General features: G+C 40.4%; 1 protein-coding gene across 1 annotated transcript in view; it reads right to left on the bottom strand.

Annotated features, from left to right (window-relative positions):
• Window positions 1-12,932, bottom strand: part of reep3b (receptor accessory protein 3b) — a 43,745-nt gene that overhangs the window by 27,053 nt on the left and 3,760 nt on the right. The window contains exon 2 of the mRNA XM_072373460.1: window positions 1,475-1,547. Coding sequence (XP_072229561.1) covers window positions 1,475-1,547 — 73 coding nt within the window. The remainder of the gene's footprint in view (window positions 1-1,474; window positions 1,548-12,932) is intronic.

Raw genomic sequence — 12,932 nt, 5'->3', positions numbered from 1 at the left:
CACCGTCGGATCTGGGGATGCATCACGACCGGAGGAGGACGATATGGAGCAGTCCGACATTTCGGATCAGCGCGGATGAGATTGGGCCGGTGAGGATCATATGGAGAGCACTTGTTGGAGACTGATGATAGTCATAGGACCTCACAGCCACGGTACTTATAAGATGCCCCCATCTGACTGTACTGTTATTTTGTTATTCTAGGATGGTTGTCAGATGAGCAACCTTGCAGGGGATAGTTATGTTTACTTAATATTATTTTGATTTATGACCGGAATTGATGAAGGAGGTCACAATATGCACATTTATATGCCTGATTTTGTTTCCACCTGCACTTTACTTCGACTGTATTATTGTTTAGGATGGAAAATGGATTTCCAGCAGGTGTATGTTTTACTATGGTGAGTTAACCTGACAGGAAGTTGTTAACTGTTTCAAAAGAGGGATAAATAGGAGTTTAGGAAGTCTTGCTGAGCTGCGTTATGCATTATTTATGTCCTATATCAACTGCAGCTAAGTCTTGAGCGGATATGAGGCCTTTCTCTCTATGCTTGAAACAGAAAGGAACAGTGCAAGGTAAAGAAAAACAAAATATAAAGTCAGAAAAGTTTGTTTAAAAGCCTATATATATGTTATGGGTCTGAAACAAAGTCTAAACTTGGCCAAGTCCTTTTGATGACAGTGCAAACCAATAAGTGTCCCTGCTGTGCAAGATAATGTTTTAATCTGGTATGAGCATTAGGGGCAAAGAGGCCGATGGAATGTCTGTGAGTGCCAGTGATAGAGAGAGAAAGAGAGGGGGGGGGGGGGGGGGGTTCAACTGAATCGTCACCATTTGGATAAGAAATACTAAAAATATGTCAGTACATTGCTAAATGTAGTTAGATGAGCTGTAAATATACCTTGGCAGCTCACCCAAGTGTTAACATTGTGTACAAAAGGTTTTTACAGCAGAGGACAGGAATATGTGATGTTAAAATATGTCAACTTTATCAAATGGTGAAAAAGAAAGTGGAAAATACCACATTTTTGTCAGGTTCACTCAGATGTTTTTAAAATGATTATGACAGTTATGTTACCATGATCACGACTGTCTCAGATAAATGTCATTACATCAATAAATATTAATGTTAATCCGCATCATGCCTACTACAACCCCACGCATCAGAAGACAAAGTAAAGTTACAGCTTACTGTCCTTCAGCCTATGAGCTGCTGTGTTCCAGCTGTGAATGACTGGGATTTTATTCTCACACACATTAATTACATCACCTACTTTCACAAAAAAAAAAACAGCCCTGAGAAAACTTTCATGTGTATTTTCTCATCAAATTCTCAAAGAGAATGAGACACATTCCACGTATATTAAATGAAAAAACAATAATAATGTGGCCACTATTTTCACATTTAAGTACTCATAGTTTCTGTTTGTGTCGTCACCTGTTGCTGTGTAATGCCATGTAATGTGTGAACTTACGTATTCCTTGACATTTTTGGTCTTGACAGCTTTGTAAGAGTAATATGCAGGATACAGTGTTCCAAACAGCAGCCTGTCAAGAGAGACAATTCACTTTAGGACAATGTTTCCATTATGTTGTTTATATGAGTTGCATAAAGAATATTCCATGCACATTTCAATTAATATGTTACAAAGTATGTACCAATTAATGAATCACACAGGGGTGTCCCTCTACGCCAGTGTTTCTCAATTCCGGTCCTCATGACCCACCACCCTGCATGTTTTCGATGTTTCCCTCCTCCACCACACCTGATTCCAATGATCAGCTCGTCATCAAGCTCTGCAGTGGCCTGATGAGGAGCCACTCATTTGAATCAGGTGTGGTGGAGGAGGGAAACATCGAAAACATGCAGCGCAGTGCGTCATGAGGAAACACTGCTCTATGCTATAGCAATATGTAGCAGAGGGTCATTGGTCATCTTAAAAAGAGTTGCTATCATTCACGAATAAGATCAACTGTGCAGAAATGCCTTTCTCCACAACCTTAGATAAAAATTTTTTTTAAAAAAGTTTGGAGATTGATTTATGGTTGCCTAAAGATGAGGGGTTCAAAAAAGTCTTTTTTTGTAGGAAGTGGATGACCAACAACATGTTTGAAACTGTCTGGAAGAAAAACCTAGGTTGAAAAAATCCATATCAAACCTACCATTCTTCGGCAACAGCACTGAGACGGCTCTGATCAAGGTGACAAACGATATCTGCCTGAACACAGACGCAGGCAAAGTCTCAGTCTTAGTTCTGCTGGACCTGAGTGCTGCCTTTGACACAGCTGACCATGCAATCTTATTACAGAGGTTAGAAGACTGGGTGGGAATCTCTGGTAGTGCTTTAAACTAGTTCAAGTCCTATCTCAAAGACAGGAAGTATTTTGTTGAAATTGGTAACTGTGTCCCAGACCAAATAGCTATGACCTGTGGGTTTCCCTAAGGGTCCATCCTGGTACCCCTATTGTTCAATCTGTATATGCTCCCATTAGGCCAGTTAATATACAGCTATAATGTGTCCTACCACAATTATGCAGATGACACTCAGATCTACGTGTCACTGACAGCAGGAGAACATGGGCCTGTAGATACATTGTGTCACTGCATCGAACAGATCAGTGTGTGGATGCAAAACTATTTTCTCTAGCAAAACTGAAAACATTGTCTGTGGCCCACAGAAACAAAGATAAATTGTTATCAGTCACCTTGAGACTCTTTCTCTAAAAGCTAATAATCAAGTTAGAAATCTAGGGGTAATATTGGACTCAGACCTGCACTTTAACAGCCACATTAAATCAATAACATCAGCAACTTTTTACCATCTAAAAACATTACCAGAATCAAAGACATAGTGTCTAAACAAGAAGTAGAAAGACTAATCCATGCATTTGTCTCCAGCCGGTTAGACTACTGTAACGACCTGCTCACTGGGCATTCTAAACGACCTGTAAGACAGCTGCAGTACATCCACGCTGCTGCTCAAGTCCTGACTAGAACCAGGAAATATGACCATATTAGTCCAGTGCTCAGGTGTCTGCACTGGCTTCCTGTTGCTCAGAGAATAGACTTTAAAACAGTTCTGCTTGTGTACAAGTCTCTTCATGGTCTAGGCCAAAGTACATCTCTGACATGTTAGAGCCATATGAACCGACTCGGACTCTGAGAATCTCAGGGAGGGGTCTCCTGCTGGTGCCCAGAGTCAGGACTAAACAAGGTGAGGCTGTGTTTCAGTTTAATCCTCCTAAAATCTGGAACAGTTTTCCAGAAGATGTGAGACAGGCTTCTACTCTGACAATGTTTAAATCCAGGCTGAAAACAGTTCTGTTTAGCTGTGTATATGACAACTGAAAGTATTTTATCTGCACTCTTTGCTTTGCCTTCTTGTGATTTTATATAGCTGTAAAGCACTTTGATTTGCCTTGTGTATGTATTGTGTTCTACAAAGCGGGTATAGAAAATGGATGGATGGATATTGGGTTATTGGGTTGGGCGGACCGCTCTATAGAAGGCATGCTGTGTTTTGCACAATATTGCCATGAACGAGGGTCCCCCACTACCTGAACCAGCCCAGGCAGACCAGAAGGTGTGGTGCCAGAAGACCCCCTCATGGACCGCCCCATCAAAGTGCCATCATGAAGAGGCAACAACTGACTTGCACGACTTTAGTTGCAGTTAGAGTTTTTTTTTTGTTTTTTTTAAGCTATTTGCATATCAAACCGAACTACAGGTGACATGGAATTAACAGCACTCATCACATTTGTCAGAACCTCTCCTCGAGACTTTCAAGAGGAAACACGTTGTTCATGAGATCCATCTCCTTGAGAGAGCGAGTGAGAATGGGGGTATTTTGGGTAGCAACAGGGCGGGTTACCGCACCTTGGCCAACCCGTTTGGCATCGCAAAGTCCTCCGTTTGCGCTATTGTGCATGACTTCTGCAAAGCTGTGCACCAGGTCCTCATGCCTGAATATATTAAAGTCCCCCGGGGAGACGATCTCCAGGAGGTGCTGGGCTTCAGGCAGAGGTGGGGTTTCCCCCAGTGTGCTGGGGCGATCGACGAGCAGTGCAGTGCGGGTCAGAATGACTCAAAGTCGCATTAAATGCAACCTGGTTGTTCAAACTGCGGCCGCATTAAAAAAAATCAGATACGTATCCAATTCAGTACATCCAATCCAATCCAATGAGATGGATCTCATGAACAACGTGTTTCCTCTTGAAAGTCTTGAGGAGAGGTTCTGACAAATGTGATGAAAGGCATTCCTTGACATTCTAAAGTTCTGGAAGAATCAATGCTCCGTGTTGGGCAGATCTTTCAATACTTCAATTATTATTAGTGTTGCTCTGCTCAGACTCATGGGAGACGTGCTTGTTTCCTGCCATTTCCCATAGCGATAGCTAAATTATATTAGATATATTATATTATACTTTTTTTTCAGCGTGAGAACTTGTTGAGATGTGTGTGTCTCGTGAGACTTGAGAACTCTGATTTTTAGCATTAAGCCATACAGTCCTGCAGTACCGGTTGCCGTTGCAGTAAACACCATTGCAGCGTGGTCTATGGGCGTGATGTCATCAATGATCAACTGCACATGCGGGTCACTTCAGCAATATGAGCTGTTCACACAACAATCCGTAAACAGGCCACATTTAGAGAGGTTATGTGAACAGCCAAACAAAAAAATAATAATAAAAAACTAATCGGATTTGAGCAGTAAATCGGAATTGTGCATTAAGACCTGCAGTGTGAACGTAGCCTAATATGTCAGTTTGTGTTCAGAGGTACTACATTAAAATAAAAATTAAAAACTGCAGCGAAACTGAATTACTGTGTTAGTTTAACTAAAAACTCAAATTTGAAATTGCATGTGAGCACGTTAATTCATCAGAAATCATACCAAATTGAACTTGTTAAAGTCAGCCTAACACATTCAGATAATGAGGTAGATTACTCCTGGATATAGAATTTCACTTGGACTCAAACTGGGCTAAGTGCTGTGAACACACCCTACAGTTCCCAAGCTTTGTTACAATGGTGGAGGAGGATGAATTAGAAGAAGAAGAAGAAGCCATTAACAACAGAGAATAACAAAAGCTTGTCTACATCTTATTTGTTTTTTTTTTGTTTTTTTTTAAAAAGAATGTACATAGATATAAAGCCATTTTAATGCTCAACATGGGAGCAATGTAAGCCAGCTAAATTGTAGGTGTATAAGCTTGGTGAAGGGTTGTTGGGGCTGGCAGTGTTTTTTAGGATCTTGGCCCATTAAACCTTTAGAAACTTCTCTGAGACTTCCCTCTGCCCCTGTGGTATCTTTATGGTTTTTTTTTTTGCTTTAATGTTCCGTTGGGAAAGATTACACGTATAGGTCCACAAATTCAAAGAGCATGGATGATAGAAACTTCAAAGGATAAACCATAACGCCGCCTAGCGATCTATGTCCATCCTTGTGTATCAAGTTTAGATTTCTTGTGTTTTACTAGGGTGAATTGAAAATAAATACTAGATAGCTAAAATGTGGATGTCAAAGAGGGCTGGTGAAGGTCACAGGTAAAACGAAAAAAAGTGTGGGAGCTAATGATGTATCAGAGGAATACAAGGTGACAGGTGGCCCAGTCTACAGCCACATATACCTCAGCCATTTCTTGGCTCATGTACAAAAGAAAGTAACCTGTTGACACAGTCCTGAAGCCCCCCCTAAAAAAAGAGAAACTTCTCTGAGAGAGAACTGAGCAAATGAAAATGTATGGAAACTCGAGTTTACCAACAGAATCTGGAGCTGGGGGCAAGAAGATGGATGTCATGCATCTCAGATGTATCTGACACAAGGATGAAGTTGACATGTAATTGAGAAGAAGGCAGCAGTGTGTGAGAGTTGCCAGGGAGAGATTTTATGGTTTGGAAAAACCTTACAATCATTTAAACATCATGCAGTTAAAATAAATAGTAATCACATTTCTTTCTTTTTTGTAATGGAAGCATCTTTGCCACTTCAGTTTTCATTCTTTAGCCAGCGGCTTAGAACAGGGCACTTTAGTATTGTATCCTAACCACACTAACCACACAGTGATCATTGGCTTAAGCCCTGAGTGGCAGAGTATCTATGTTATGTGTTGGTGGAAAGAAAGATCAATAAGGGTTTATTTGTCTGGACAACTGGGGGTAGGACGAGCGTAAATATCAATGATCTGATATCAAAACAGATGATGCGCATTAAGAGACACAGTGGGAACGAATTACAATCACCAACCAGCATGATTCGCTTAAAATGTCATTCAAATAAAAGCTTTAAGTGTCAGCGAGGGCAGAAGGAGGCGAAACTGATCACCAGACAAATCAGTACCTAAAGCTAAAACTTCTTAGAAGCAGAGTTAGAGAGCAGGTCTGGTGTGGAGTGGATTTAACATACACCACTGCCCCACCTAGGATGGTCTGAGAGATAAATATCAAAAGAATCTTTGCCTAGTATAGATTTGAAAACAAAAGAAATAGCAATAACATCAGCACCCTCTAAAGCAGCCAAGATTCACTGGATATATATTCTTGGAGGCAAGCTGCAAGCAATTATATGTAAATTTTGTGATGTCCAGATATGTTTATTAAGTCAGTTAATAGACCAGGGTTAGGCTGGGAACTAGACAATAATAACAACATAGCAACCAAACATCAGTGTGATCTTTGCTATAGTAAGGTCCTAAGAGCTAATATTGTGATAAAGGGCCATGTGGATATGGTCTGTGTAGACATATCAAGAGAACAGCACATATGCAGTATTCAAAGGCAATAGAGCATCCAAGAACAGTCAGATAAAACAATATTCACAGGCACGTTACTTTTCACTTTTTATTGAGGATGCTGGACAATTTGTAGTGACCAACAGTGGATGAGTGGCATCTAGATGGCCATCAGCATAACCAGTGAGGCTCCATGCTGTGATAATGCAGCAAACCACAGAAGTCCAACCATAAAGAGGCATTCAAAAGCAACTTAAATAATATCACTGTGAGGCTAAGAGCTAACATTAGTAAACTACAGTGATAACAGTTCACAGATGTGGAAAGAGCCTGGATAGAGAGCAGAGTTACGCATTAACAAGGATGAACAGCATGAAGTTGTACTGCATGTTGCCATTTTGTAGCTTTCTGCTGTTCTGTTCATCTCCTTCACTGTGAGAAAACTAGAATTTATCAGGCAGGCTGGTAAATTGGTCTGGCCACAGAGACATCTACAAATAAATTCTAAGTCATTAGATTGTCTGAACAGGAATTTGGCCATTCTGCTGCAGTTCTAGAAAATTAACTCTAGCAGGGAGACTGGGGCATGTTCAGGTGAACATTATCAATGGAAAATCATTCACTGTTGTGTGCATCAGAGAATTGTGGAGGAGAAATGCAAATGAAAAGGATGATGCACTGGATGATGTAAGGAAGTCACCATGGCTCCCTGGAAATGACTTAACTGACTGAAAAACTGATGCACGAGAGTAAAGTCTTATTACACTTCAACTGTTTTTTTTATTGACTTTGTATGAATGTGACTAATTTGGAATTGAATTAATTGGATTATGATTGGATTACAATGAATTGGTATGTAATTGGCTTGAATTGGTTTGTACCTTTGAATTGCCATGAGATGACAGTTGTTGTCATTTGATGCTATATAAATAAACTGAATTGAACTGAACCAGTAATACCAACATTACCCCACAAGTGTTAAAAGAAAATGGGGAAAAGGAAAGAACATAGGTGAAATTTACTAAGAAACTAAGGGCCCATCCACAGGAGTACATTTTTGTCGAATCCGCACAAATACTTTATCGTTTCGGCGTCGCGTCCAGACGGATCCGGCTTTTGGTGTGAAACCAGTGTTTTTTGAGAACGGGTCCCAGAGTGGGAAAATCCTAAAACACCAAATAGCCCAGAGTCGTCTGGATTCAATTCAATTAAATTTTATTTATATAGCGCCAAATTACAACAATTGTCATCAAGGCACTTAAGTAATATAGTCCAATTCAAGCCAATTGGAATTCAACTCATTGTAATCATAATCCAATTCAAAAATTAATATCCTAGCTAAGGAAACCAACAGATTGCACCGAAACTTGTCTTCAGTCCAATCTCCCGTCCTGAGCCTGAGGGACCGTGGAAAGGAACGACTCCCTTTAACAGGAAGAAACCTCTGGCAGAACCAGAGGCCATCCGCCTCGACCAGCTGGGCTTTGAGAAGACATGGCGAATGTGGATTTTTCCCAGAAACGATGACATATAAGCCCCGTCTGGTGTTATGGGGCTGGTTTATAAACAGCGCGTGACCTTTATACGCATGCTCCATGGCTTCTCTTCCGGCTTTAGTGTATTGGTGTGGCGGCATCACAGCGCCACATTCAGGCCTGGCGTGTGTACTACAGTGTTTTGGGTCGTTTCCAGTGAATCCGTGTGGACGCAGATATTTCTGGAAACGACACCATGTTTACGGAGACTTTTTTTCATGTGGACGGGCCCTAAAACAAGCATTATGGAGACTGCCACACTTTAGTGCACCTTAAAGAAGACGGGCCCTTTTTGACACCATTTCCTGAGATCTGAATGAAATGTCTGTGATATGCTTTGGTCAAAACACCACAGAGATATAGTAACACACTTCCCTTTCCAACCAAGATCGAGCGAGATGTGACACCCAATTCTAGAAATGTGCAGCTGGTTTTAAGGGTGCTTTTGTTCAGTGAGGATGTATGGCACCTCATTTGAGACTATTTGAGTTGGTTCCACCTTCAATACAATCATCATCCAAACACTGGTGAAAAAACTTCCAGTGCTCGGAATATCCTCTCCTGCAACTGGATTTTGGAGTGATAAGAGCCTGTTTCACATAACAACCTCATTGTTAAGATTGCAGATGACACGGCTGTGTGGGACACATCATGGCAGAAATGAGTTAGCATACAGGCAGGAGAGAGATAAACTGGGGTTGTGATGCAAAGAGAACAACCTCAACCTAAACATCAGTAAAACCAAAAAGATTTCCAGAAGACAATCCCCTACACCCTCTCTATGTTAAGAGAGGAGCTGTGGAGACAGTTCCCTGCCTCAAATAGGTAGACAGTTAATGACCAAATCATATATTTATCTGTAATGCAGTTAAGATTAAAAAATGGAAGGCGCTGCATTAAAGTCATTACACCAACTTTATAAAGTAAGTCTGGAGCTCTGGTTGTTAGAAATATATTATGTCTCTCTATTTGATATGTTTCACTTGGTGGTATTGAAAATAGAATCAAGTATGTTCCTTGGAATTGGTACAGAGTTTAAACTGCAGTACTGTGACAATCCCTGAGGTTCCTGTAAGACTCACCAAAGAGTTCACATGCCTGTGTTCTTCAGATGATTTATTCCGGATTTTCCCCACAGTTTGAAAAGTCACAGTTCTTATTTTGCCTTTCCTACCAACATACATAGAGTTGGTGTATTTGTTTGAACAACTTGTCAGTCTAATATGGTTCTTTAAATGTTGTGTGCCATTTATTTATGTAGCAGTTTGATCCCATTACTTCAAAGGGTCTGTCCAGTTCTGGGTAGACGAGCAATTTAAAAAGATACAGAAATAAACCACCACTGTTCTCCTTAATACTCCTTTTAGGTAATTCTGTTAAAATGAATTAATCTACTCAATGGTTTCTCAATAATCCCAAACAAACTCTAAACAAAGAAATACTCCAGCTCTGGAAATTCTAATAATTTAGTTATCTCATAAACAAATCTACAAGCCCCTGGAACCCCATCAAAAAGCAAAGCTGAAGAAAATAAGGATCCTCACATGGAACATAAGTAAACCAGCTATCACCAACTGTGGCTTAGAAGAAACAAAGACTTTTTTTGTGAAATAGATTGCTGTTTGACTAGCAAAATGATTTTGTGGCTAAATAAATCAATGGCACCCTGTCCCAGTGAAATCTCTGCTGATTGTGAGCAGACGCCATTAATCTGATTTTCCCTTTTTCTTAAGCATCTGGTGTTCAGTCTCGACCCATAAATTAACCTTGGCTTTGACAAAGCCTCACAGTACAGTTAGCCCTCACTGGCCCATGGATAGCTTGGTCAATAGCTCTGACAAGCCCTGCTTAAACCCCAGAAGTGACAGTGGATAGACATTGTTGGGGCAACAGTACAATTGTGGCTACTGAGTACACTGTTCATTTAAATTCAGTTTTATACATATAGAGCCAATGCACAGCAAAAATACTTTCAAGGCTCTAAGATACAGCCCAAACATTACTGATCTGGGGCAAAGTGGGATCCAATGTCTTTCCCAAGGACATCGACACATGAATTGATATCATCCAATTGGTTGATAACCGCTCTTTGCCCACTGCCCAATACGGACATTTTGACCTAATTACTGAGCTAGTTTGAAGAAACCTGCAGTTAATACTTGCATATTTTTTTAGGTGAAAACTGAACTGGAGACTCTTGACAAACAATAACATTATCTTGACAACACGTATGGAGCCGCTTTCCAAAAACCTTTAAGGAGGCGGTGGTGTAGACTGCACAGCCATTGGCTACTATGGCCATTGCTATGCTGATGATACTCAGCTGTACTTATGTATGAAACCAGATGAAACCAACAGGTTGGTCAGGCTACAAGCCTGTCTTAAAGACATAAAGACCTGGATGACTCAGAACTGTCTGCTTTTAAATTCAGACAAAACTGAAGTTGTTCTCTTTCTGAGCGCTTCAGGGAGAAATTGTCTAGTTATATAGTTACTCTAGATGGTATTTCCTTGGCTTATAGTCCTACAGTGAGGAACCTTGGAGTTATTTTTGACCAGAATTTATCATTTGACGCCTTCTTTCACCTTCGTAATATTGCTAAAATCAGGAACATCCTGTCTCAGGGTGATGCAGAGAAATTTCTCTATTCATTTGTTACTTCAACACTGGACTACTGTAATTCCTTATTATTGGGCTGTCCCACATATTCTCTGAAAAGCCTCCAGCTGATCCAAAATGCTGCAGCCAGAGTTCTGATGAGAACTAACAGGAGAGATCATGTTTCTCCAGTTTTAGCTTCTCTTCATTGGCTCCCTGTTAAATTCAGAATAGAATTTAAGTTTCTTCTCCTCACATATAAAGCTCTTAATGACCGAGCTCCATCATATCTTAAAGATCTCATTGTAAGATATTTTCCTAACAGAGCACTTCGCCCCCAAACTGCAGGTTTACTTGTTGTTCCCAGAGTTTCTAAAAGTAGAATGGGAGGTAGAGCCTTCAGTTATCAGGCCCCTCTCTTGTGGAATAAGCTGCCAGTAAATGTCCGGGAAGCAGACACCCTTTCCACTTTTAAGATTAGGCTTAAAACTTTTCTTTTCGATAAAGCTTATAGTTAGGGATGGCTCAGGTAATCCTGAAACATCCCATAGTTAAGCTGCTATAGGCTTAGACTGCTGGGGGACCTCATCTGTCACACCTTTCCTCACTTTGCTCTCTTTTTCCTCCTGTTTAATTTCTCAAATGATATTATGTACATGTGACATTATTGTGGTTATTAACTTGTGTTTCCCTGTTCCAACAGGTATCCTTTGAATGGCGTTATGGTGTTTTTACCCCCTCTTTTCCCTCTTTTCTGTCTCAAACCCCAGCTGGTCGAGGCGGATGGCCACCCTTCCTGAGTCTGGTTCTGCCAGAGGTTTCTTCCTGTTAAAAGGGAGTCGTTCCTTTCCACAGTTGCCTCAGGCACGCTCAGGACGGGAGATTGGACTGAAAACAAGTTTTGGTGCAATCTGTTGGTTTCCTTAGCTAGGATATTGTTTTTTGAATTGGCTCTATATGAATTAATTGGATTATGATTACAATGAATTGAATTCCAATTGGCTTGAATTGGACTATATTATTTAAGTGCCTTGAGATGACAATTGTTGTAATCTGGCGCTATATAAATAAAATTGAATTGAATTGAACTATGAGAGAAAAAACATTTCAGATTCATCCTTCGAACTCATAAGCTGTGTACTGATCAGGATGCTTCCAGCAGGATTCATCTTTATTTATTGAACAGCATTCTGAGGTGTCATGTGTGATGTCCAAGCTCCAGGATTAGCTTGGAGTTTTGGAGATTAAGTTTTAGACTGTTCGCACCCTGTTCTGTAACATTTATTAGTAAAACAATTTAACTCCAACACAACGGCCTTTGTCATTTCACAACTTCTTCTACTTGACATGGCTTCACAGGTTACATGAATGCCAACAATGAGGGTATTTCGCTCATTCTTTTACATAATTTATACGATAAAGCTCTGAAGTAAGGAATTTTTCACAATAACAGCAACCTCCAAGTGCACAAAGAATTATACAGTCTTGTATGCATTCTCCCGGAGTCTTTTTAGCAGCAAGCAACCACAACAACTGTAGTTTATTTCCCCGCTGTTGCTATAGAAACTGAAAAGCTGCCAAGGCTTCCAGTCTCTCTCCTTGTATCTACACTGTGTAATTTCAAGTCACTGAAGTTTTGTATAAAGGTACAGAAACGTGCTAAATTCTAAAGACAAATTTGTAAACATGAGTTTCTTACAGCACTCACACTGTTTTTTTCCAATAAACTTTCCTGAGCTTTCAAACCAGGGTTTTCTGCATTTTGATGACACACAGCAAAGATTGTACTGCATCAGCAGCATCAGAGCTGCACGCAGCCACTAAGGAACTTAAAGTGTCTATCATGAAGGCTAAGCAGAAGTACAAAACAAAAAAAGACAAAACGCCTATCAACAGCCTTGGTTCAACCTGGTCCAGCATGAAACTAGTGCTGGCCTCCAGAATGTAAGAGACAGCACAAGTGTGACTCTAAATGGCTTCAGCTCAGAGACCGACTTTAATGCTCTTCATTGTTTTTATAATTATTATAACATGTTTGATTTTAGCAAAGAGATCCAGGAACTGTGT

Source organism: Leuresthes tenuis, unplaced genomic scaffold, assembly GCF_036924035.1.
Source record: "Leuresthes tenuis unplaced genomic scaffold, fLeuTen1.0.hap1 SCAF_20, whole genome shotgun sequence".
NCBI classification, from domain to species: Eukaryota; Metazoa; Chordata; class Actinopteri; order Atheriniformes; family Atherinopsidae; genus Leuresthes; species Leuresthes tenuis.
This window is presented reverse-complemented; position numbering and strand designations above follow the sequence as displayed.